At 33.9% G+C, this 23,842-nt stretch overlaps 5 protein-coding genes across 10 annotated transcripts; 3 read left to right on the forward strand and 2 right to left on the reverse strand.

Annotated features, from left to right (window-relative positions):
• Positions 1-144: 144 nt before the first annotated feature.
• On the reverse strand, positions 145-2,372 carry LOC111299946 (putative prolyl 4-hydroxylase 9). Of its 3 annotated transcripts, none has more exons than XM_022895488.2 (8): positions 2,032-2,370; positions 1,810-1,920; positions 1,543-1,700; positions 1,237-1,339; positions 993-1,088; positions 836-901; positions 616-735; positions 145-513 (listed from the first exon to the last, which is right to left on the reverse strand). In XM_022895488.2, exons 1-8 carry the CDS (start codon positions 2,206-2,208, stop codon positions 430-432), a joined length of 915 nt encoding a protein of 304 aa, XP_022751223.1. In that variant the 5' UTR covers positions 2,209-2,370; the 3' UTR covers positions 145-429. The 3 variants fall into 3 exon arrangements, 2 of the variants coding, with proteins under 2 accessions (XP_022751223.1, XP_022751225.1); XM_022895490.2 differs by having other exon boundaries at positions 2,111-2,369; XR_016330005.1 differs by having other exon boundaries at positions 485-513; positions 616-752; positions 2,032-2,372.
• Positions 2,373-3,670: 1,298 nt separating this feature from the next.
• On the reverse strand, positions 3,671-6,143 carry LOC111299947 (putative prolyl 4-hydroxylase 9). Of its 3 annotated transcripts, none has more exons than XM_089746867.1 (8): positions 5,781-6,143; positions 5,593-5,700; positions 5,305-5,459; positions 4,660-4,762; positions 4,426-4,521; positions 4,218-4,283; positions 3,994-4,113; positions 3,671-3,895 (listed from the first exon to the last, which is right to left on the reverse strand). In XM_089746867.1, exons 1-8 carry the CDS (start codon positions 5,949-5,951, stop codon positions 3,812-3,814), a joined length of 903 nt encoding a protein of 300 aa, XP_089602993.1. In that variant the 5' UTR covers positions 5,952-6,143; the 3' UTR covers positions 3,671-3,811. The 3 variants fall into 3 exon arrangements, 2 of the variants coding, with proteins under 2 accessions (XP_089602993.1, XP_089602994.1); XR_016329538.1 differs by having other exon boundaries at positions 3,868-3,895; positions 4,218-4,255; positions 5,781-6,090; XM_089746868.1 differs by lacking the exon at positions 3,671-3,895 and having other exon boundaries at positions 3,977-4,113; positions 4,218-4,255; positions 5,781-6,090.
• Positions 6,144-6,775: 632 nt separating this feature from the next.
• Positions 6,776-10,211, forward strand: LOC111300724 (protein CONSERVED IN THE GREEN LINEAGE AND DIATOMS 27, chloroplastic-like). 2 transcript variants are annotated; one of them, XM_022896338.2, is made up of 7 exons: positions 6,782-7,229; positions 7,564-7,716; positions 8,098-8,175; positions 8,671-8,766; positions 9,285-9,320; positions 9,428-9,609; positions 9,694-10,211. In XM_022896338.2, exons 1-7 carry the CDS (start codon positions 7,146-7,148, stop codon positions 9,905-9,907), a joined length of 843 nt encoding a protein of 280 aa, XP_022752073.2. In that variant the 5' UTR covers positions 6,782-7,145; the 3' UTR covers positions 9,908-10,211. The 2 variants fall into 2 exon arrangements, with proteins under 2 accessions (XP_022752074.2, XP_022752073.2); XM_022896339.2 differs by lacking the exon at positions 8,098-8,175 and having other exon boundaries at positions 6,776-7,229.
• An 813-nt stretch (positions 10,212-11,024) lies between these two features.
• LOC111300725 (uncharacterized) lies at positions 11,025-12,905 on the forward strand. Its single transcript, XM_022896342.2, has one exon. It carries the CDS (start codon positions 11,507-11,509, stop codon positions 12,662-12,664), a length of 1,158 nt encoding a protein of 385 aa, XP_022752077.2. The 5' UTR covers positions 11,025-11,506; the 3' UTR covers positions 12,665-12,905.
• A 2,351-nt stretch (positions 12,906-15,256) lies between these two features.
• Positions 15,257-18,903, forward strand: LOC111299950 (putative protein phosphatase 2C 63). Its single transcript, XM_022895495.2, has 4 exons — positions 15,257-15,783; positions 16,003-16,379; positions 17,950-18,186; positions 18,334-18,903. The coding sequence occupies exons 1-4, from the start codon at positions 15,525-15,527 to the stop codon at positions 18,601-18,603; spliced, it is 1,143 nt and encodes a 380-aa protein (XP_022751230.2). The 5' UTR covers positions 15,257-15,524; the 3' UTR covers positions 18,604-18,903.
• The last annotated feature ends 4,939 nt before the right edge of the window (positions 18,904-23,842 follow it).

Consider the following 23,842-nt stretch of genomic DNA (forward strand, 5'->3'; position numbering starts at 1 on the left):
GATCGCCAGTATTTATCAAGTGGAATTGGACAAAAGTAGATTTTGCAGACAAGACATCATATGAAAATGATAGAAAAAAATAAAAAGCAAACAAAAATCTTATATGAAATTTTGTGTTTCGTGTGTTGTCATGCAATCGAAATAAAAATAAAGATGCAAATATTCGAATTATTAGATTTAATAAGAGAACAGAAATTTTTTTCTTTTGCAAATATTATTTTATCCTTTTTGCTATTATATCTAGACACATGTGAAATCTGTATAAACTTATTCTTCTTTTTCCAACAAATACATGAGAAAAAAGGATCAACCTATGTGCAAGAATTTTTTTTATTGGTATTTAATGGGAAAATTTTGTTATAAACAAGAAAAGTCAGAAACTCTAAACAACTTGACTGATGTCAGGAGGCTGAATGCTGAATGCCAGAACTAAAGAAAATTTTGATCCCTTATCCACTTGGTAACCACCCATTTTGCCCCTTTGATTACTGGACAGCTCCCGTGAAGTGATGTCTGCAAAAACATCCATCAGATGATGAAAAATAAAAGAACAATACAAAAGTTGCTAACAAATTTGCAATGAGAGAAAGGACAAAGCAATGGAAAAATGCATACCGGATCAATCGTATTATTGGGGAACAATGAATAAAATAGAAATCCATCTCCCATGCGTGGCTTCACTTTCAGACCAATGCATTTTTTGAAATCATAACTTCCATCCATGTTCAACCCATTCTGCAGATGATCAGAAGCTATTGGAACCATATATTTTATATTCAGAAAATGTCAAACCAAAAATAAAGAACTGGAGAAGCAGAGGTTTTGACCTTATTACCTCATATGGAAATGCAGTTTCCCCTCCTACTTCAACATCTGATAAGTAAACCAAAAAGGTAGCAACCTGTTTCTCAGGTGCGTGAGCTTTGCATGCCTTTGGAGAGAGGAAAACAATGAAAATCATAGATAGAATAGCAGCAGAAAAAAGGACATACCCTTTGGCTCTTTTGTGGGCCATATATTTCAGAAGGGAACGCGTCTAAATGTGAGTCATACTTTTGACCAAGCTCATAGCGCAAGACATTGAAAGCCTGAAACAATGGAATATATCCCCAGAACTACATGAGGAATCAAGCTGATCTGAAAAGAGGGAGAGAGAAAGAGAGAGTAAAGAAAAAGGAAGTCCTCAATTAGGCTCTTCCTAGCAGTAAATTGTTAATTTATCATGCAATGATATACCTCATAATGAGTCCTTGGAAGCTTTGTGGCCTTTGCAATTTTTTCTTCAATGGCATCCAAAACCCCAGTACTATCTTGAGAAACACTAAGAAACGTGCCCATGCTGTTAATTAACAAGAAACTGTTAGCTGAGCTTAGCAAATAACATTTTGCTAGCAAGAGGCCGCAGCTGAGACGAGAGAAAGTGTTGCGGAGATTTGAATTCTAGACTAATTGGATACCACTTGTTACATGAATCAATTGAATTAAACTCTGAAATCGCTTACTAAATAACTTTGCAACTACATATGTAGTTAGTGTGCATACCTTGTTCGAACATTCTGCCGCTTATGTTCTGATTCTCCCTTCCTCAAAGCCAATTTGGAGGGTTCAAGGTTTGACTTTGCCATGTTGATTATGTGTTGGCATTGCTCTGGAGTTGCAAATTTTGGAAAATAAAAAGCCCGCGGCCTCCAACTTATAACCTGGAATGAATTTGATCATGCATATTAGAAACATCAGAATCGGTTCTAACAAAATGTTACCACTAATAAACAAAAAAATAAAAAAGAAAAAAACCCAAAGCTGAAGAACCTGAAAAGGAATAACAGAAATAGAATCATCTCCAGTTTTTCCATGTCCCATCAAATCATACTCCATCGAGTCCAGCTGCCTCTCTGTTCTCCGCCTAACTCCCGAAACCCACTTCCAATGGTAAAAGGAAATAAAACTATCAATTACAGATTAAAAAAAGGAAGGAAATGACAATGAATATGAAAGCACAAATGAGAAAAAGAAAGGAAAGTTGGGAAGAACCTCAGAGCGACGGCTCGAACTGAGGAAGCCAGCAATGAAGAACAAAAAACAGAAAAGAAAAACAGCACGTAAACCAAACCTTGCTCTGGAGTTCCAGTTCCAGTTCCAGTACCAGTAAGCTCTTGCTTTGGCTTTCATTTTAGGAGTATAATCATAAAGAATCTGAGAGGTAGACATTGTAACATGCAAAATTCAGTATAGCTTTTGACTGCAAAACTATGTATGTTGTTTGTTCTCTGTCTTCGTCTGATGTTAAACTTGTAGCCTGGGAGGATACAGAGCGGAAGTTTTATTTATAAGACACAGAGAGAAATCAGAAACGAAATTTTCCATTTGGGAAATGGGAGTCAACGGAAATAAAATATAGGCGATCAGTACGCGGATTTGTGTTATGAAACTGTTGTCTCCTGTCTTTTTGGCACACCGGATTACGCCCTCTTCCCGTGTTTTCAATTCTGACAAAGTTGAAACTTTGGTGACAAAGTTGAAACTTTATTATTTCCTACTTTGTATAATCTTATTTCCATGTTTTGGTTGAGATTTTCTCAATTAGAATTTTGGGTCAACGTTTTAAAAGTTTTAAACATTTTAATTTAATAATTTAAGTTGATTTATTTGTTTATAAATTAATAGATAAGTGCCAAATTTATATATATATTTTTTATATAAAAGAGATCTAAAGAAAAAATATATATATTACAAGTAAGGAAATTTAAACTTTAAATTTGTGATATGACCCTTTAAAAAGTGTTTGATAGAAAGTGATTCGTTTAAAAATTACAATGATTTACATTTAGTAATTATATCATTTGTTCGATAATAATTTAAAAATTTTATATGATAATGATTTTAAATTATTGGAATGATAAAATTATTGCCTAAGAGAGTGCATTGATTCTAAACCTACACCATAGGAAAGTTTTATGGCCATAGAAAGTAATTTTTAATATTATTTTTGATTAATTTATTCTTGTGAAAAAAATTGTTAATATTACTCTAAGAAATTGGTCACTAAAAATTTTAAAAAACTTTTTTTTAATTATTTATTCTAAAAAAAAGTTTTATGCTATAAATTTATATTGACTAGAAACAAATAATGAACTTATTTAATAATTATTTTAGAAATTAATTTTATCAAAATTGATTTATATTTTGTAATTTTCTATAAAATACCGTTTACCAAATTTATAAATTATTGATTCAATAAATATTAAATATTTTATTTTTTTATAAGGTTATGTTAGATATTTTGTATTATATGATTTATTTTTTCACATAATATAAACACAATAATTTATAATATGATACCAAATATAATAATCTAAAATCATTAATTATCAAATCACTTTGATAATTTTATCACCATGATAATTAGATCACTACAATGGTTTTGAAAATAATATCAAATGCTACTTTAATGTAATAATTCTTAATATTGTTTGTGTTGAGTGCTTGATTTTAATTTTTTGTATATTTTATGTATGATTTTTCAAAAAATGTTGAAATTTTTAGTTTAGGCAAAGTGATGAACCAAGAAGGAGAATGTAAAATTGCTTGCAGAATAAATAAAGTTGAAAAAACAGTGTAGAGTTATTACATATTTTTACACATCTGAAATCTGTATCACTGTACCAACTGATTCTTTGTTTTTCAACATTCACAAAGGAGAAGATGTTACCCTAAATGGGAAAAAATTTTATTGAGTAGAGGTTAATTGGATACAAAGACAAATCTAAGCGAATTTGTGAATCAAGCATCTAACTATAAGTAGACAGGAAATCTAAAAATCTTGTTGATCTCTGATCCACTTTGTAGCCACCCATTTTTCTCCTTTGATGACTGGACAGCTCCCATGAGCTGATGTCTGCAAAAGCAGCCATTAATGTTGTTTCATAGTCCGATACCATGTTGTTTAAGCCTTGAATTTGACAGATTAAATTGAAAATAATAGAAAACACTTACTGGATCAATTGAATTATTTGGGAACAATGAATAAAATAGAATCCCATCTCCTAGGCGAGGCTTCACTTTCAGGCCAATACATTTTTTGAAATCATAATTTCCATCCATATTCAAGCCATTCTGCAGATCAGAGCATTGAGGCTTGAGCAACTACCAATCCATATGTTTCTATTGAGAAATGTTCAAACCAGAAGCAAGAGGACAAGCAGGAGTCTTGAAGTTACCTCAAATGGAAATGCAGTTTCCCCTCCTTCTTCAACATCTGATAAGTACACCAAGAAAGTAGCAACCTGAGTGGAGGTTAATCGAGATTTATCAGAATGTTTCATTTAATAATGATCAGCAGAAAGTCTTTTTTTTTTTTTGAAGTTTTTGCACATTTTAACCATTCCCGTGTTTCCATTGACAACGGACTTGCTCTATTGTACATACCCTTTGGCTCTTCTGCGGGCCATATCGCTCAGGATCAAACACATCATAATGCGAATCATATTTCTGTCCTACTCCATAGCGCAAGACATTGAATGCCTGAAACATAGTGATCATATCCACAGATAATTTGGATTAATCCATTTGCTGATCAATACTTTTGCTTTTGCTATTTGTTTACGCTCTCATCTCTCCGGTGATTGTTATGCAATAATTGGATTTACTATGATACAATACCTCGTAGTGATCTCTTGGTAGCTTTGTGGCCCTTGCAATATTTTCCTCAATGGCATCCAAAATCCCAGTCTCATCTTCATCAGCACTAAGAAACGTGCCCATACTGTTTAACAAGAAAATACAGGCGAAAAATAATGTATATATACATATATATATATATATATATATATCACTGCAAATATAATGACTTCCATCCTAACTATTTTTGAAGAAATTATAATTTGCAGAATTCGGAAATCAGTTCTACTCTTAACCTCATTTACCAAATCATACCAGTGACTTTCACTTTCTGCACTGCCAATTTATTCAAAAATGATTTATAAAGCTAACCCCAGAGTGATTAAGAGTTCATTTGGATGCGTGGTGGGAGAACCCATGCTGTGTATGTTGTTTTATTCAAACACAGCTGAGGGAGTCCCTCCCACCATGCAAACAAAGGGACTTTAAAACAGATACTTCTTACCATTCATTGAGTTGAAACATAAGGTATCTTTCATGAATATGATATAAAAACCACAATAATTTCACATTAAAAGTTTTCAACACCTAATCAAGGTTCTATGTTCTTAACTGTCACAAGTTCATGAAGACAGGCATACAGGCACGTGCACACACTCATATACATCGGCATATTAAACATAGTACCTTGTTCTAATGTCCTTGGGCTGTTCAGTTTCTTGCTTTGTTAAAAGCACAGTTGATGGTTCAAGTTTTGGTTTTGCCATGTTGATTACTCGTTGGCATTGCTCTGGAGTTGCAAACTTGGGAAAATAAAAGGCACGCGGCCTCCAGCTTATAACCTTTTATAGATAATAGAGTCATATCAAATATAATTCATTTTATCAGAAGAGATCAATTTTTCACATCCAAAAAGACCAATCAAATTACCAACACATTCTTTTATCAAATCGAACTGTAATAACAAAAAAGAACCTGAAAAGGAATCATAGAAATAAAACCATCTCCTGTTTCTCCATGTGACATCAAGTCATATTCCAGTGACTCAAGCCTCCTCGATCTCTGCCTTTCTCTAGGAACCCCCTTTCAAATAAATGAATAAAAAAATCAACAACAAACTGAAAACTCTACCATTTTTTCAAAGATGAAAGTTAATCAACTACCTGAGAGAGAAGGTTGAAAGCAAAGAAACCAGCAATGAAGAAGAAACAGCAGAAAAGAAAAACGCTGGGAAACCCCAGGTTTGCTTTGGACTTCCTGTACAAGAAGATGTAAAATCTGCTTTTGGCCTTCTTTTTTGGTGTATAATCGTTAAACATTTGAGTGCTACTCATTCTAAAAGGCTTAATCACTACAAAGAGAATTAAAAATCAAAGAAAGAAAACAAAAGCGCTGAAATGTTGAAAGCCAGTTAAGATAAAGTCTACTTTGTTTATAATAATCTGCTATTGCTTCTTTGCGGGGAAGGTATGATCATAACAACTAAAAAGGAGGCAGAATCAGAATTAAGTGAGTTTCCAAAAAGTGATGGATTTGGTAAGGTGAATGAAATTAAAACGCAATCAGATATATGACCTGTTCTAATGTTAAGACTTTTAATTTTAACGATTATAATTTAAATTTTGATAATTTTAAATATAAAAAATATATATTAAAGGGGAAATTTTCAACACCTGATTAGGGTAAATAAAAAAAATTAGAAACTAAATCTATGTTCGGCACGTTGATTAGGTGTTATCAAAGAGTGAAGACAGCCATGATGTAAACTTTAGGCGACGAAAAAACAAACGAAAAGACTCTCATTCGACTTTGACCCACAAGCCAATATTGGTTGATTCCATGGCTGAAAGTGAAAATATATCAATGTTCAAAAGAAAATAAAAGCCGACGAAATTGCTGATGAGAGTTACATTTGTGAGGTCAAATATTTGGGCAGTTGCAGAAGATTAGAAATGTAAGAAAACCCGAATTGAATTTTCTTTTTTCCAAAGGCCGCAGCTCATAAGGGAGAAAATCCTAGATCCATCGCTCTCACAATCTCACTCTCGCCCGTGGAAACACGAGGATTGCACACAAAAATAGCGTGCAAGGCAACAATTGCCACAGTGCTTCAAGCTACGCTTCCAAACTCTCCTTCTCGGACCACAAAAAATATTGGCAGTTGTTTATTTCGTGATTATCGGTTTCATCCACGTAAAAGAATCATCAATGAAAGATGACAAAAGCATTTGTATCGTTGTTTCTGCTCCACGGAAAAGACCCAAATGAATCTAATCCATGCCCTTTTAAGCAGTGAACTCAACAATCATTTGTTCCTGCTCTTTTCCTGTTCGTAAAACATACTTAACAGATTAGTTGGCTGCTTCTACTTCGGGCAATAGATGCTTAGATTAAATGTTTATTGTTCTCCAAGTGTTCCTAGTCCAAGACATATCAAGCTTGGGAGCAGCTATGGTTCATGCTTAACTACGTATCATAACTGACAGAAGCTTCCTCGGGGGGTATCTGTCAGGGTGTTAAAAGATGAGATGGACGATGGTATGAGCAGTGGCTTTCCAGGCCGGAGCTGGGAACCTGGCTTGGAAATTGAGGTCCCTTTTGAACAAAGGCCGGTATGTTCAAATCAAAACTTTCTTCATATGATGTTCACTTGCAGAGATTAAAAACACAGATATTTATGTTAACTTTCTTCATATGATGTTCACTTGCCGAGATTAAAAACATAGATATTTATGTTATCATAGCTTAGCAGACAACATATGATCATTATTGAACACTGAAAGTTCTACCGGCGTTAGCATACGAGAAAAGAATAATGTAAAGCATGAAAAAGCAAGTGATTTGCCAGGCATACGTGGATTCTGATTCGGATGTAACATTCTTGTAGGCTATATTATAATCAATGCATTTCTTATTCATACTTACAATCATCTGTTCCTGAAATAGGTGAACGAGTACTCGTCTCTGAAAGATGGACCTCTGTATTCGTGGGGCGAACTGGGACCGGGGCAATTTTTCCTTCGTCTAGGAGGGCTCTGGCTAGTAACTTTCACAGTTCTTGGAGTCCCAATAGCAGCTGCAAGCTTTAATCCTTTGAGGGTAAGTCTAAGAGCAGAGGAACTGGTGCAGAAACCATTGCATTATCACCATTTGCATAAATAATGTCTCAATAATACATAAAAGAATTAATGCCAAATTATACTTAAAAACTACTGATGAAGGTTCTATTACTTCTATGATGGGATCAAATGGAGATAAAGGATTTGAACCTTGTACCCATTACCACCCACCTTTTAACAAATAAATACATGATCACTCCACTAGACCAAAGGGCCATACATAAATTTGAAAATTCATTCAAAGATTACTAGAAGCAACTAATCACACAAGCAATCAAGAGAATACTAAATTTATGACAAGCTACATATTTTCAATCCCAGAAAAAGTTTGCCACTTAACATTCTAATTCACACCTTGCAGGAACCTTTAAGATTTGTGCTTGCTGCTGGAACAGGAACTCTTTTCCTCATGTCACTAATTGTATTAAGAATTTATCTGGTATGACTGTCTTCTTTTCAGGTTTAACTATTTTGTTGCTGTGGTAAATAAGGATGTTTCTGTCATGGCCATTTGTGAATCATTTTGGGGATATATGATTGTGTATGCCATGCATATGTAAGAACAGAAAATATATCGTGATAATATTGGAGCCTCAGGTCTATTCAAGTCTTTCCTTGATTGGAGACATGGAATCAAAATGTCTAACATGCCAATTAGCTGTAAGAACAAAAGCATAATACAATTGAATTCATTTGAGAGGCTACATTTAGAATAATCATTAAGCAATTTAACAAAAAATGTCATAATGCTAGATGATTGCACAAGCTCAGCACCACAAAACTTCTCATAAATGAAACAACAAAAGAATTAATTTAAGATACAGCTTGTCCTTAGTAGCAACCATATACAGTTATTGTTAATTATCCATAATTCCAAAGCTTCAAGCATCAATTTCTTTGGAACTTTAAAACGTTAATGTTCAGCATGTTGCAGGGATGGAGTTATGTTGGCGATAGACTTCTATCAGCAGTAATACCATATGAAGAGACAGGATGGTATGATGGTCAAATGTGGGTAAAACCACCTGAGGTTAGTACATATTGTTTCGTTCTTTCTTTCTTTCTTTCTTGTCAGGAGAGGAGCAAAGGAACAATCAAGGACAGAAGCCCGAAGTTATTCTTAACAGCTGCTCTAAATTTCCTTCTTTTTTTTTTTTTTTGCCACAAGCTGCTACAAGTTTCCAAAGCAAGAATAATTATTAAGTTTTGAGCATTCAATATTGGAAATCAAGTGAAATGGACCACCTTGCTAAGATTGAATTAAGTTCCAAGGGCAGCCAACAATTCCCAGATGGTTCATAGAAAAGTGGCTCATTGAAATGTCTTGTCTGAAACAGAAAGCGTAGTCCAAATACTAAAAAACCTAAACACTCTGCCTAATGTATGTAAAAGATTGAAATTTTCGAGAAACTCAAGTTTCAAGCACAGCCAATTAGAGTTGCTCGTTGAAATCAATTGAACTAAAACAACAAGAATGAAATATTCTTCATCAGGCAGATACCATTTCATGCACTACATTGATATCCATAATTCCTTTTTCCTTTGCAGGTCCTGGCTCGTGACAGATTGTTGGGCTCTTATAAGGTACTAACATATGCAAACAACTTAGTCATTGTAGTAGATAGCATGCAGAAAAAGTTGTGCTTATGAAAAAGGCATGCAAGTTTCACATAAAAAATTTTTGCCTCCAGGTTAAACCAGTTATCAAGTTGTTGAAACAGACACTAGTTGGAACAGGAGTCGTACTTGTTACAGCAGTATTTCTATTTATCTTTGCGACGCCAGTAGAGGATTTTTTTAAAACAGCCTTTGCCACAAAGGACAACCCATCAAATGTTGTTGCTTCAAAACCCAACACAAAGCTCAATATAAGGTACATGGGCATATGAAGATCAGCAGATAATTCAAATTCTCAAGGTTTTCTGCCATTCTCACAACATTTCCATGTATATTGTAGAAAAGAAGAGTTGCTTCGACTGCCAGTGGAGGTTATGACTGATGATGATCTAGCAGCAGCTGCTGCAGAGGCTGGTGCTGGAAGACCAGTCTACTGCAGGGATAGATTTTATCGTGCATTAGCAGGAGGGCAGTACTGCAAATGGGAAGATCTACGCAAGTTGTTAGATTGCATATTGGTCACTTTGAATTTTTATATGGTCAATTTGCTTTGAAAATTGTACCTGTAGAAGATTTAAATGCCAAAATCTTCTCCAATTATTTAAAGCCATTAGAAAAATCTAAAGGAACAAGAAAGAAACTAAATCCAACAAGAACTGAAAAGGAAAGACAGAAGAAAATAGAGAAAATTTTCAATCCCATCGGGATGGTTGAAGTGATGAAGTCATAAATAAGCTATTTTATCTTTAATTATAATTTTTACCAAGATTACTTTTGTTTACTTTAGCATACCCAACGGGAGATGACTGATAAGCCCACAAACCTTTACTCTTTTAATCAATTTTCGGAATTTTGTAAGCCAACTCTTTATTCTTTTTTAGGCACAACTCTATTCTTGGGTGATAAACAAATTCAATTAATCTCTCCATAAGAACTCATTAAGTATTGAACAAATGAAAATGAATACCATATCAAAACTCCATGATCAATGCAGAATCTTTTCAATTTCAGTTTTAAAAATCACTGTAAAGTTATGGCAACACAAAGGAAATTTCAACAGAAGATGTTTCTGGACCTGTTTTTTTCACAACCAAAACACAAACAAACAGATATGTTGGCTACTGTCAATGCCAATCCGGAAACTTCAGCCTTTCATTTTTCAAAGTAAAATCAAATTTAAAGTGGTCCATGACCTTAAATCTCCTGTTTTTTTTTTCCACATTTTACAAAAAAACTTTCTCGTATACAATGAAAAATACATGTCGTTCCTTTCCTGCTTGATCAGCGAAGGCAAAAACACCTTTCTAGAACAAAGTAAAAAAAAAAAAAAAGACCCAATGAGTCCTATTCATCCATGAAAGGTCACCCCGTTGCCATGAACATTCAAAATCTTTAGAGCTCCATTTTGCACCACATAAATCACAATCTATCCCATAAAACCAAACCCAAGGCCACCGACTCTAAAAAGTTACACACCCATTTCTTTTTTTGTAAAATAAAAACAACACCAGCCCTCCTGTCTCTAGTCTCTATTAGTCTCCATCTCAACAATATATATGCCATTATCAACAGTTCAACTTTTCTTTTCTTGAATAGACCCAAAAGAATTCCATTCATAAGATGGAATCCTAGAGCTTGCTTTGCTGCCCAAAAGACAATTGACACTGTGAATTAACCTAAGATTCTATTTTTAACTATTTCATGTTTTTTTCTTTCCAAAATTTGGAAAAATTTTGCATGCCAATAGTCTTTAGCTTTAGCCCCACTAGAGCACAAAATCCAACCCCCCATTTGTCCTCCACGAGAGTATTGATGAAAATGAGAGTGCATAAATACTAGCTTGGCTGGCTAATGGCCAGCCTAGAGCCCCTCACTTTCTTTTACTCCCAAACAAGGAAGAGACCCTGTTTGCTTCGCCTGCACCGACTTATGGCATTTTCTATTGTTTCTTTATTGCTCCTTTTGCAGTAGCTTATAATTGTTTATATTCCACTTGTCTCCCTATTTCTCCCCCCTTCTCTTTCTCTCTCCGCAATTCAAAATTACTTTGTTCTTGCTATATAAATCCAACTTTTGCACCCTTTGCTACATCCGAGGAGGACCCAAACAGTGTTTGAATTTCAAAAGTTTCAGTTTGTATTAACTTTCAAGCCATGAAGAGTACCGCAATTAGTTGTGTTGATGAAGAAAAATGGGAAGCTGAAGAAGAAGAAGAAGCATTGTCATTGTGTGATCTGCCAGTCAATTTGATTGAAGAAGAGAACCAAGTCCAACCAAGGAATGAGGAAGATGGTGAATCCCAAGCAATTAAAACAGAAGAAGATTTCAAGTTTGGCTCATGGGGTGGCTCTCTTTCAACAGAACCAGAAATGTGTTCAGCTGATGAAGTGTTCTTTAAAGGCCAAATTCTACCCCTGCGTCTCTCAGTTAGTTCAGACAGCGGCCTGACAAGGTGCCGCCAAGATAGCCAAAACACTAGCCGGTGCTTGTCAAGGTCAGAGTCCATGGACCATGGTTCATTAAGCAGGTTCACAAGTGTTAGTAGCAGTAGCAGAAGCAGCAGCACTAGAAGTAGTCATTACTCAGCAAGTAGCAATAATTCCTCCACGGTTACAGCAAGAAATTTCAATTCAATTACCAATTCCAGTTCCAATTCCAATACCAAGTCAAAGCCAATTAAAATCAGAAACAACTTCAACACACATCCAAGTCCCAAACCCCAGATAAGATTGTCCAAAACTCGGCCAGTCAATGTCAGCAGCCGAAACCAGAAATCATCAATGTGGGATTTTTTCAGGTTAGGTTTGGTTCGAGCACCAGAACTTGGATTGCAAGACTTGAAAGTTCGTAGCAACAACAATAACGGTAATAGAAACTCTGTCAGCAGAAACAGCAGTTGCAATAGCAGTAACAGCAGTTCAAGCACCAAGAACAGCACCAGCAAGATTGTTAGCAACAGTGGTACTGAAGTTGCAAAGAATCAGCTAGATTTAAACAAGGGTTTCTTAGAAAAGAGAATAGGGTTGTTTGGTGGATGTAAGTGTTCAGTTAATACAGTTGAAACGGTTCCATTGAACAACACAGTAGTCATCAAAAGTAACAAGAACAATGAGAAAAAGAAAGCAATGTTGCATTTCGCCATGGAAGCTAAGAAGAAGAAGAAGCTGCTGCAAGAATTGAAGATAAACAAGAAGATGAAACAGAAAGAAAAGAAGAAGCAAGAAGGAAAGCAAGCTTTATCACGTCATCGAACGTTTGAATGGTTAAAGGAGCTTTCAGTTTCACATGCAAGCTATGTTGATGAGGCCTAAGCAAAGACCCATGAACAATCCCTCGCATGCTACCCTTTTTCATTTCTTTCATCATTATCAACTTTTTTTTTCTTTTTTTGGTTTAAGTTTTCGTTATTTTTTACGTTATAGCATATGGAAATACTTCAAAGTGCAGACTATGTATGTAGAAAATCTCTCACTGTCTCTTGAGAGATTTGAAGTTAATTATTGAATTTTCTTTTGATTATATTTGTCCATTCACGTTTCTGATATGTGAATAATTGATGATTGAAAAGATGGGTGGGAAATGATGAGCATGAACAAATATGGCGATGGTTGTGGAGAATGATTGAAGTGTCAACTTTAACAGGACATTGAAACCGCAATTCGTGACTGTCACTAAAGCACACAACCGCAATGAAACAGAGAAGCGCACAGATAAAGGGAAAAAAAAAGAAATTGAAAACATGCAATTCAAAAGAAAAGCAAAAGTAAAACATGGAAGGAAGGAATTTGGATAATATCTCTTTCAATTTCAATCCCATTTTGTTCTTTTGATGATGAGAGGTTTGATCTTGCTCCGGATAGCCAAGAAAGCTGCTTGCTCAACCAAAGAATGCTTATCCACAACAATGCATGTTGGGCCCTCCTATAGGCAAAAGAAATATACCTAACTGATTATTGGAAAAGTGGAGAGTTTTCTAATTATTGAATCTATGATGATTTCAGTTCATTCCAAACATGGTGCGTGATAGACAACAATGATTCATTGGACCGTGGCTCAAGTGGGCATATTTTGATGTGAAGTTATTGTTGGTGCGCAAGGAAATCTGATTCCTATCAACTCTACAACATTGAAGTATCAGGCCAAGTTGGCCCAACTAGCTTGGAAACTAAAGCAAGGCCTAATCCATGAAAAACCATTTCTTATTTGCTTTGTTTTTATTTGTTAAAGGGGGATTTTAATTTGTTCAAGTAAGAGATCATATACTGTTTTTTGTGAACAAAGTCAAATAAACTGAAGAATAAAGCATGGCAATCTTACTAGTCAGCCACAAAACACACTTAAAAATGGCAGCTGCAAGTAGCAGACCAAAGAGACCAACGAAATTGATCAACCAAACGTATTCAAGAACTTTAAAAAACAGTAACTTAAAATTTTCAAAACGATTCCAACAAGACACCAATCTTGTTCAACTACAAGATCTTGTCTTGAAATTTTAATGGCATGCATTTGAAGAATTTAATTAGACCCAGGATTTTTTTTTAGCTTCTTTATGTCACCCACATTTGGTTGTTCATCAAAAGCAGCATAAAAAATAATAAAACACATTACAAGGTAATTAAGATGGTACGTCACTTTCCACTGCCGACAAACTTCAAGTGTTTTCAACAAAATGGAGTGTTATCAGATTTCTTTATTGTTTTCCCCATTTCGGCAAGGAATTAAATCTTACTCTTATAAAACATCCTTCATGAGAATCAAAATGTTACGTGTGTTTCTTACAAGTGTAAACTGTTTGACTTTGGGGTAAGAGTTTAGTGATATGTTTTCAGACATTGCCATAAGAATGTGAGATTGTGAGTGTCAGGTACGGCAATGAATTTCTTGTTCTGATTATAATTCACATAATAAGACAAAAATTGAGACCTTGAAAGTCAAGTGACCAGGCCTTGTTGAAAAAAAATGGTGAAATCTTTTTTTTTTTATTCTTTGTTCCTGTCCATTGATTTTATCGAAGGGTGAGTGGTGATACCTATTTTTTCTTCCTTTTTCTCCCATTACTAACAATACCAAATATCGCCACTTTCAGTGGAAATTAAAAGGAAATCAACTTTCAAATCAATCAATTGGCGATTAGAAAAAGCTTGTTCTACTGGTATAAAAAAATCCATGAAACTTTTTCAGCGTGATTACATGATGCAAAGATGGAAAAATCAGTTTGATTTTATCATTTTTTTCCGAAGAAATGATAGTTTGAAAAAAAAAAATCATTTAAATTCAAATTTTGTTCAAAGCTACCTTGTAAAGATACAAACAGAATTCATTAAAAAAAAAAAAAAAACCCTGAACCTGAGGTTTCAACAACCGCCAGCTGTTTACAAACCTTAAAATTTTGCTTAGCTTTGCCTATTCTCTCTTGTAATCATGCAATTGCAAGGTAAATTCTCACTTGCAATGTATTTTTCTCTTTTATTTTCTCCAATAGCAACACATCAAACCTTTGTAAGAAGAAAAACTCTACTTTACTTACAGCTAAAAGATACAGTATGATTTGTTCCAAGCCGCACTAAACAAAAATTGGGTTCATACATCTCCCATGGCTACTAAACAGTGAAGGAATTAAAATAAGGAAAAAAACAGGACTAAATTCTTCAGAGAGTTTGAATTTGTAGGTATCTAATTTTTCAATGGAACAAAATGGCAAAGCGTAAACGTGAGCTTCACGGCTTCGTGAAGAATTTAAGCAGAAGATTGAGGGCTGATTTGGATACTACGCGCGTTCGTTGCTAAAGAATTGGATTCTAACTAGCTGCCATGCACTGGATAAGTTTTCCAACATCAACGTCAATTCCTCTCCTCTTTTTCTTTCTTTCCCTTCTTTTCTTGTTTGCTTAACCGTTTACTTTGAACCATTCCAGTTTGGACCGGAAGTTTTCGACCATCCTCCTGTCCTGTTTGAAACTCCCACAACATACCAATATCAACAAAAACAAAGGAATAATATATTCCATTATATATCACACATTTCACAGCCGCACCCCCTTTAAAATTTCCTGGAAAAATTCCTTGCAAACCCCGCAGTTTTTCCCTGGAAAAGAAATTCCCCATTATTTATTATTGGGACAACTTTTTTTTTATCGTGAAGTTCAACAAGTTTTCTAACAGTCAAAAAGGATGTTGGAGATGTGCACAAGGCCATTGGAGAAGTGCTTTGGAGGAGGGGGTGGAGGAGATGGGCTGTTGTGGCATATGGAGTTGAAGCCACACGCTTCAGGAGATTACTCCATAGCAGTTGTGCAAGCGAATTCTTCCTTGGAGGATCAAGGACAGGTGTTTACTTCCCCTTCCGCCACATACGTTGGCGTCTACGATGGTCATGGCGGACCTGAGGCTTCCCGTTTCATCACTCACCACTTGTTTCCTTTTCTTCATAGTAAGTGCATGTTTCTTGGGATTTTTTTTTTAGATTTTGAACTGGTTAGAATGTTTAGGACAGAATAAAAAGAAAAAGAAACTAATGATAAAATATAATCTGATTCCAAAATAACATTTGCTATAAACCAAAGTAAACAAAATTTTGGTTAATTCATAGCTCTTGTCAATTATATAGAGAAACAAAAGTTCATTTTTTTTGCTGGTTCAATTATGGTAGAGTTTGCATCAGAGCATGGAGGGTTGTCAGCAGAAGTAATAAAGAAGGCGTTTGATGCTACTGAGGAGGAGTTTTTGCACTTAGTGAAGCGATCATTGCCAGCTAGACCACAGATTGCTTCAGTTGGTTCCTGCTGTCTTGTTGGGGCCATTGCTAACGATGTTTTATATGTGGCTAATCTGGGAGACTCGAGGGCAGTGCTTGGCCGGAGAGTGTCCCCAAATGGCACTAATAATCTGGTGGTGGCAGAAAGGTTATCAACTGATCATAATGTTGGTGTTGAAGAGGTGAGGAAGGAGGTTGTAGCACTCCACCCTGATGATTCTCACATTGTAGTGTATAACCATGGAGTTTGGCGGATAAAGGGCATAATTCAGGTACAAATTTCTGTATTCTTCTTGGTTTCTTCAGTTAACTGTCTTAGTGGTTCACAGTTTTCGATCTTCTGTTGTTATAATACCATAAATTTGTATGGTTGTAGATATTAGTTTTAACAAGTTGCCCCAATAGCAAATGCAAATCTGCATTTCTGGTTAATGTTGAAATTTTTATTAGCATTGACTTTGCAACTTTATGAGCATTTGATCCATTTTGTGATATCCTGGTGAAATTTTATGTTCCTACTACGCTGCTTCGTCAAGAATCTGCAATTCAAATGGCAACTTATGTGCTCCTAATTCCTTATGTTATGCTCTACACACCAATTAAAATGTGGGGTTACCACCATTTCTATATTGAAGAAATGAACCTTTCTATGATAAATTATCTAGGCATTTTTGCAGATATGTAGATCTTCAGAACCCTTTTATGGTTACCGAAGTCTCTTTCATATTACGAATTGACTTCACTTTCTTAGTCGAATGTTTAGCCTTTCTCTTGGGTCTATCATGTAGTTTCTAATTGTTTCTTTGAATATTATGATACGCCAATAGATCAATCAGGCATCTAAATCTTCTTTTAATATTTGATAGATGCACACTTTCTTCACCTTCCTATGAGCATTAAAATGGCTATAAAGGTTTGAGATTTTCTGACATTTAAAAAGTTGAAAATTATTGGAGAAAATCTAGCTTTATGCTCAAACTCATAGATGTGGTGCCAATGCACCCAAAACATTTTTCCATCTCAATATTCCTTTTGTCTTCCACTGCTTGCGTCTTTGTTTACATTGCAGTAATTTATGAATCTCCCAGATAAAATTTTCTTTTCGTGTTTAATATTATTTTTCGAGTATTTTAATTTATAGTTATTCCTGGAAAGCAAAAGATTATTTCATCTGAACTAAAAAGGAAGAGCAAAATATAGCTTTGGTTTATGATAGAAGGCATGATATTCTATTCTTTATTCTGTGGTAGCCCTTGAATCAGTTATATGTGTCATTTAGAAGTTTATTATCCAAATGATTATATTCCTATCCTATAGAAGTGTATTAGGAAATCTTCAAACGCAATTTCTTTGAGTCGCATCTGTATTTATTCTTTCTCTGCATATCACATTTCCACCTGTTCCGGCACTGTCGCTCTCTCATCTGATATATTAGGTGTAATGAATTCAAAGAGTGAATGGTGAGGTATAGGTGAATCACAACCTTGAATGTATTGTCTTGTGATGGTACATATTATAATAACTGGTGAATGAACATTTATATTGTATACCTGCTGCTGCTTGTGACTTCCGTGCTTTCACTTTGCTAACACAATTTGTAGCACTATGAGTCAGAAATAAATTTCAGTCTAGAACTGAAAACAAAAATGGTTTCTCCAATTCTACTTTGGGACCATTCTTGTAGAATGAAAAGAGTCACATGGTATCTGTTGCTCTAGTACAACTTTATGACTGTAAATGTGCTTTTCTTTCCTTCAAGTTGATAGTCTGATTCTGATATCATCCCTGGAATATGCACCATCTGAGTTAGGAGGCTTTAACTAAAACTCTTCTTCCTGTTAGGTCTCGAGATCGATTGGAGATATATATCTGAAGAAACCTGAGTTCAACAGGGATCCTCTATTTCAGCAGTTTGGATTCCCAATTCCTTTGAAAAGACCTGTAATGACAGCAGAGCCTTCTATATTAATTCGGAAGCTGAAGCCTCAGGACTTGTTCTTGATATTTGCATCAGATGGTCTTTGGGAGCAATTAAGTGATCAAGCAGCTTGTGAGATTGTTTTGAAAAGTCCTAGAGTAGTATGACTCCATCCTAATAAATAGTTTCATGCACTTCTCGTTTATAACTTTATCAGTCACTTTCACTGTTAATATACTTGGTCTCAAATCATTAAATATTATGCAATGTGATGATAAAGGTGATGATGATATATCCTTCTTTCATAGGGAATAGCAAAGCGATTGGTAAGAGCTGCACTTCAGGAGGCTGCAAAGAAAAGAGAAATGAGATATGATGATATTAAGAGAATTAAAAAAGGAGCAAGACGCCATTTCCACGATGATATCACTGTTATAGTGATATACTTGGATCATCCTTTGGGATCTTCTAATGGTAGATCCAAGGATCACAATTTTATTGACTGCACTAGCGCCCCTGTTGATATCTTCTCTCTTAATGCCAAGGAAGCAGATGACGCATTCCATCCTGGCCACTAAACAGCACAACCAGGACAAAGGGGTGCTCTCTTGTCTAGTGAATGAAATGATATATCAGGTTGAACCGGTCCTGATCAGAAGAAAATGGGATTTTGAAATAATGATCCTTGGAGGTTGCTGTACATAATTCTGTGTCTTTTAGAGGTGCTAAATTGAAGCTGCTCCTCACTTCCCAGCTTGGGTTTTTCTTGGTCATCTTAAATAGTTTCCTCTTTTATATGGAATTACCTATGCATACCATTTGTTATTTTATTCTGTAAGATAATACACAGGAAAAATAGGGAAATTTGTTTCTAAACAATGTTTTCTATTTATAATTTACATGCCAGTCATCCCTTGGTGGCAAGAAATTAGTTAAATTTTGGATGTTGTTGCCTTGTTGGGGTGCAAGAAGTGACAATTGATTACATGATTTATGCACCCTATGGAAGACTTTAGGGCTCTATGGATGCATCTCCCTTGACTCCACGAATAATAAATCCATCTGCAATTATAGGGTTGTTGGCTATGACTATTGGTGGATCTAGAAGGAATTTAGATCTAGTGGCATATATAAGTAGATCTAGAAGGAATTTAGATCTAGTGGCATATATATCCTACAAAAGATGCCTCATAAGTTTAGGTTTAAGCCTCTACTTATATATCATAGTAAATCTTCAAACATCCCAATGTGGGATTGGAACGTTACAATATAATAACAATATCTCAAGATTAAACAATCTTGTAAGAGAAAATTTGAGAAGTTTCAATAAATTTAAAGATTAATAAATACCCACGAAATTGGTAGGTAAAAAACTAGAAATTTGATCTCCCCCGTTTAGACTGAAGAACAATAAACCGTAAACACACTGATAAAATTTTAACTCAATCAAACCACAAATTGACCTTAATCAAACTACTTGATCGGAATTACACAAAACTTTTTTTTCTTCTTTTTCTTTTCACTATTTTGCCGCTACACTCTCTTGTTTCTCTTTTCAGCCATATAAGGGTTTAAAACCATATAACTAAGCATAAAATAACTAAAAAAATCTTTAGTGAATAGGATTTAGTTTTAGGCCATCTCTACATAAAGGAAACTAAGCCCAGCAAATCTCTTCATTTTCGACTATGTAAAGGGAATCACCATTCCGATGATTGAATGATAAACTTCAAGCTTCTTTTTTGGTAGCTTTACCAACTCAAAAGTACTATTATCATGCAAAGACTTCATCTCATCTTGCATGGTATTAACCCTTTTTTTTTGTGTTCATCTTTCATGGCCTCTGCATAACATTTGGGTTTTTTTTCGTCAATTAGTAGCACATACTCACAACCAAAATACCATATGGAAGGTTGTCGATCTCTAATAGATCTCATGAGTGAAACTTCTGGTAAAACCTCTAGTTGAACCTCTGATACTAGTGACTATTCATAAGTATCATCACCTATCTTAACCTGTGTAAGACTGATATCAACATCACCTGTATTGTATTGGTTATCTTCAACATATTCAACCCTATAGGCACATGTGTTAGAGAAACTAGATCTAAATCAATCAAATCATCATTGTATCATGAAACTAATGTATCAGTCTTATGAATATCTTAAAAGGTTTGATTTTTAACAAAAAATAACATCCCTACTTCTCATAAGTTTCTTCTACATTGGATCATAAAATTTGTACCCAAACTCATCATGGCCATAATCGAGGAACACACACTGTCTAGTCTTGACATCAAGCTTGGATCTCTAATCTTTGAAAATATGCACAAAAGCCTTACATCCAAAGGTGTGTAAGTGATCATAGGACACATCATTGCCTAATCAAACTCTATCTGAAACATCAAAATCTAAAAGAACACATAGTGAGAGATTCAAAAGATGTACAACTATACTCAAGCCTCACCCTAAAAAGATTTTGATAATTGTACCTGTGAAAGCAAACATCTCACTATTTTCATTAGTGTCATGCTTATCCTTTCAGCTAACCCATTCAACTGAGGAGTTTTAAGAGGTAATCTTTGATGTCTAATTCCCTACTGTCTACAATACTTATCAAAAAGTTCAGTGTATTCACCATTATTATCAGTCCTTATGCATTTTAATTTCAATCTTGTTTGTCTTTAAACTAAAACATGAAATTGTTTAAATACATCTAACACTTGGTGTTTTGATTTCAAGGTATAAGCTCATATCTTCCTTGAATGATCATCTATAAAAGTCATAAAATAGATGAAACTATCAAGTGTTTTCATTATTATAAGACCACAAACATTAAAATATACTAAATCAAGTATACTTGGCTTTCTTGATGGAAGGGATGTCTTGAATGTAACTCTTATTTGTTTCCTTGCCAAGCAATAATCACACTTTTTCAAGGATATATTCTTTACTCCAGAAAAAAGATTTTTCTTGGCCAAAACCTTCAAACCTTTCTTGCTTATGTGACTAAGTCATTTGTGCCAAAGCTTAGTTGTATTATCAAAGCTCAAGCACAAGAACATCAAATAATATTCAAATCGAATATGTCACGCAGCGAAAAAAATCAAATTATCACTTTCTTGTGTGAATCTAGTAGGAATCAAATAAATAGAGCTAACAAATAAATCACCAAACCACAAGTACAAAAACACAAGCAATTTACGTAAAAAACCTCAATAAAACAAGAAGTAAAAATCACGGGTAGCAACAAATAATCTCTACTATTAAAATAATGAAAATACAAAATTCTTTTTAGCTAGAACTAGAGATATACAATCACAATATCTCAAGATTAAATAATCTTAGTAAAGAAATAATATTACAAAAAAAAATTAGAGAAGTCTCAGTAAATGTAGGGATTAACAAATACATATAAAATCAGTAAGTAAAAAACTTAAAACTTGATATTTACCGTTTAAACTAAAGAACAATTAGTCGTGAACACACTAATAAAATTTTAGCTCAATCGAACAATGAATTAACTTCGATCAAACTACTTGATTGGAATTACACAAAATCCTTTTTTCTCTTTTTTTTTTCTCTATTTTGCCATCACACTCTTTTGTCTTTTTTTTTTTTTTTCAATCATATAAGCGCTTAAAACCCTATAACCAAACCTAAAACAACTAAAAAGTCTATGATAAATGAGCTTTAATTTTAAATCACCTCCACGCGGAGAAAACTAAGCCCAACAGGATGCATGAGCACTAGTCACCTTTTGTTTACACAATAAAATATGTCTGTTCTCCCGTGCGTCTCATAAATTTCATCCCTTCTTTTTCAAGATTGGAAATTGACAACAAATAAGAATTCCAAATTCTAATAGCTAAAAGTCTCGTGCTAACCATTCATCAGTCCATCTAATCCTTATCATATACGACTATGTTTTTAGAAACAAAAACCAACAATTTCCAACAACTATGTATTGAAAGATGCAATTAATACCATCCAAATCTAGCAAAAGCTTTCACAAATAAAAAATTATACATATATATATATATATATTTGCCGCTTATGGCGCTTAACAAGTTAACATGAGGCAAAGGTCTAGTTCACTTTTGGAATAGTGAGAATGCAGACTGAAAATGCATATCTTGTTGTTATTAATTGCCTATCACTGATTTATGAGCTATCGAAAGTCAAGACAGATCCTTTCAGCTTCTGTTCAGTTATCCTGTCGAGGCCATTTGCCATATGGGGTGTCAGGTAGTTGCGCCAGTCTCCAACCTTGTTTTTCCTAAACGAATCGTTGTCACTAGCATTTGCCTTCACAAGACAGCTCCAAAGCCTCCTACGTATAAATGGGTTTATTTTCCTTGCTGCAAAAAGAAACAAGGAAACAAGCGTATCCTTTGGGTCTATGCCAATCATGCGGCCCTTTAAACAGTAAAAATGTAACAACGTAAAAAGTAAGTGCCTTAATCCAGGCGATGCCTCTCTTTGGAGTGCTGCAAACAATGATACAACTTGATTCAGCCTTGAAGCATTCTTGAGCTAGCATGATACTTTCCAGGCGATATGGGGTAACACCAAAAGCCTTGGAATAAGCGGAAAGGCTGGAAACCTCTCCAGTCTCCAGCCATTCTCTTCTGGTAGTGTTAATATGATTTCCCTGATTCCTTCCATGGCTTTTGGGGAGACAATTACATCTTCCTTCCCGAAGTAAATCAACTTTTGTTATGTGGTTCTCTTGAGGACACACCATCTTTTTTCTTTCCCAGAAAAACAAGTTTTATCTTATAACTTGATTGTTGATTAATTAGTCAGCAGGACAGAACACGATTAATTGGTGGGATATGTCGGCCATGAATTAGTTGGAGCTTTAACTAACAGCTATACGTTATTGTCCAAGAAAAGGCTCTCCGAGGGAATAAAAAACAAAAAGTGAAAAGGAGAAGGGAAACCGGGAAAAAGCCACAAAAGGTGAAAACCTTTAAAAGTGTTAACTTTGCAGGACCAGCTGATTGAAACAAGTGGCTGGTGTGCCGTTGAAAAACGGGAGCTTCAAAGTCCAAGCCCCTTTACATCAGCGCTACTCCTTTTCGGTTGTATATAAAAAGAGATTTGGATGAACTGTTCATCAAATGATTAGTTTTTAGTTTTTAATTTTTTATATTTATTTTTTAAATTTAATAAATAATTTTAAATAATAATAATTTATTTATTAAATAAATAAAATATAAATAAAAATTTATTTTATTTATTTATATTAATAAATATATTCGTTTAAAATTTATTCATTTATTATTTATTATTTATTTGTAATAATATTAATAAAATTATATTATATTTTTTATTTTATTTATTTATATTTTATTTTAAAATATATTTATATTCATTTAAATTTTATTTATTTAAATTTATTTAATTTTGATTTATTTATTATTTATAAATATGTTTATTTATATATATTTATAAATATATTTATTTAATATTTATGAATAAATTTATTCAATTTAATTGAATCAAAAATAAATCGAAAGTAAATTAATTATTATTTAAATAAATTAAATTTAAATAAACAAAATAAATTTTTTATGCAAATCAAATTAAATTTTATTTAAAAATAAATAAATATATTATAAATATATTTTTTCTATCGGGAGAGTAAAGCCTTATATTAAAAAAAAATTAAGATTCGAATTTTAATTTTAATATTTTTTATAAAATTATTTTAATCATTAAATTAAACAGTTAAATATATATATATATATATATATATATATATATATATATATATATATATATATATATATATATATATATACACTCATTC

Source organism: Durio zibethinus, chromosome 18, assembly GCF_047325235.1.
Source record: "Durio zibethinus cultivar Kanyao isolate XHJ-2024 chromosome 18, ASM4732523v1, whole genome shotgun sequence".
In the NCBI taxonomy this organism is placed as follows: domain Eukaryota; kingdom Viridiplantae; phylum Streptophyta; class Magnoliopsida; order Malvales; family Malvaceae; genus Durio; species Durio zibethinus.